Source organism: Lolium perenne, chromosome 5 (assembly GCF_019359855.2).
Source record: "Lolium perenne isolate Kyuss_39 chromosome 5, Kyuss_2.0, whole genome shotgun sequence".
Lineage (NCBI taxonomy): Eukaryota > Viridiplantae > Streptophyta > Magnoliopsida > Poales > Poaceae > Lolium > Lolium perenne.
Genome location: NC_067248.2, coordinates 156589364 through 156590977, shown reverse-complemented (window position 1 = coordinate 156590977; position 1614 = coordinate 156589364). Strand labels below are relative to the sequence as shown.

At 47.5% G+C, this 1614-nt stretch overlaps 1 protein-coding gene across 2 annotated transcripts; it reads right to left on the bottom strand.

Annotated features, from left to right (window-relative positions):
* Window positions 1-273: 273 nt before the first annotated feature.
* LOC127303683 (uncharacterized) lies at window positions 274-1326 on the bottom strand. 2 transcript variants are annotated; one of them, XM_071820610.1, is made up of 4 exons: window positions 1039-1326; window positions 841-949; window positions 392-478; window positions 274-355 (listed from the first exon to the last, which is right to left on the bottom strand). In XM_071820610.1, exons 1-3 carry the CDS (start codon window positions 1309-1311, stop codon window positions 417-419), a joined length of 444 nt encoding a protein of 147 aa, XP_071676711.1. In that variant the 5' UTR covers window positions 1312-1326; the 3' UTR covers window positions 274-355; window positions 392-416. The 2 variants fall into 2 exon arrangements, with proteins under 2 accessions (XP_071676711.1, XP_051190351.1); XM_051334391.2 differs by having other exon boundaries at window positions 274-478.
* Window positions 1327-1614: the final 288 nt, after the last annotated feature.

Below are 1614 nucleotides of genomic sequence, written 5' to 3'. Positions count from 1 at the left end.
AAAGTACTTTGGTTGTGTTGTGTAGGTTCCACGTTGGCGCCGGAATCCCTGGTGTTGCGCCGCACTACATCCCGCCGCCATCAACCTTCAACGTGCTTCTTGGCTCCTCCTGGTTCGATAAACCTTGGTTTCTTTCTGAGGGAAAACTTGCTGCTGTGCGCATCATACCTTCCTCTTGGGGTTCCCAACGAACGTGTGAGTTACACGCCATCAGTCTCTTCTCCCTCCCCAAGTTTCAATACATCTAGAGCTACGAAAAGAGAATTATCCTACCATTTTGATTTCCCTTATTCAGAGAATGAAACTCCTCTGTTCTCTGTCATGTTCTTCAACTATGGATGATCTTTTTCCAACTTCAAATGGACTGCATTGTTACCCTTATTTTCCAACTCAGCATGTGTTATTGCTCCATCTTCCTAAAGCTCATCATGAGGCCCTTCTTCATGTACGGAGAGGTATTCAGTTTGTGCTTCACCACCTGGAAATTGCAATATGATTAAATCAGGAAAGAGAGCTACTACATGCCAACAACCGATGAACAAGGCATCATCCCCGGATCCCGTTCATGCCTTCCATACAAGTTAGGAAACATAATGCACACATTAACATTCGAAGGTCTTGGCAAAACATAATGCAATCACAGTATTTAAGTAGATCTATCTCTTGTATTATAAGCATGTAAAATTCCAATTATTTAAAACGTAGTGGCAAAATATACTGAATTCGAAGTGACATGTTCATTCTTCTAGAGAAAATGAAGAGGGCAATGAGTTGGTTCTAGAAAAAATTTCAGAAGCATATAATGAACAAGTAATAAATCCATCAATCAATGAGATATACCTCGAAGGGTCAAACCACGGAATGGAGTAACCATGAGGACATTAGTGGGTTTCCAATGATGGTGCTGCCACAGGCTAATCATGTTGCTGCTCCGAATAACTGGCGTCAACTGAGGAATGCGATAAAAAATCATTAATGATATATTTATCTGCGAGAAAAACTATTGTCGATGTGGTGGAGGTGAAGGATAACACGTACCTTGACGGGCCGGGGTTCGATGCGGTGGACATTGCTCTCCTCAACGAAGATCTCCATGGCCATGAGGAAGAGCACATTGACCTCCGCCTCCAGCAGTGGCTCGCACTGCTTCAGATCTAGGCCTTGACTCGCCGCACCACGATTATCTCTTGATCCAACGAGCCTGCCCTCTCGCCAGCACCGCTGCGCGACCACCATCCGCAACGACATGCAGGAGTTCGACAGAGGCAACGCGCTCGAGCTCAATGGAGGTCTCCACAGCTCCCTCGCCATCCCGTGATCAGCTCCTGATCCGACGCACCTGCCCTCTCGCCGCCGCCATCAGCAACCACATGCAGGAGTTCGGCGGAGGCCTCCGCAGCTCACTCGCTGTCACCACTCGGCCAAGGAAGGACGTAGTCTTCCTGCTCTGGCTCACCTCCGACCACTCCGAGGCTGCCGGACGACCGCAGTGAATGCCCTATGCCGAGCCTCCTGCACCAAGTTTGTGTGGTACAGGGAAAAGGAAACACACCAAATTGAAAAATGACGGCACATGATTCTCATGATACTCCAAATGGAAATGCATATAACTCA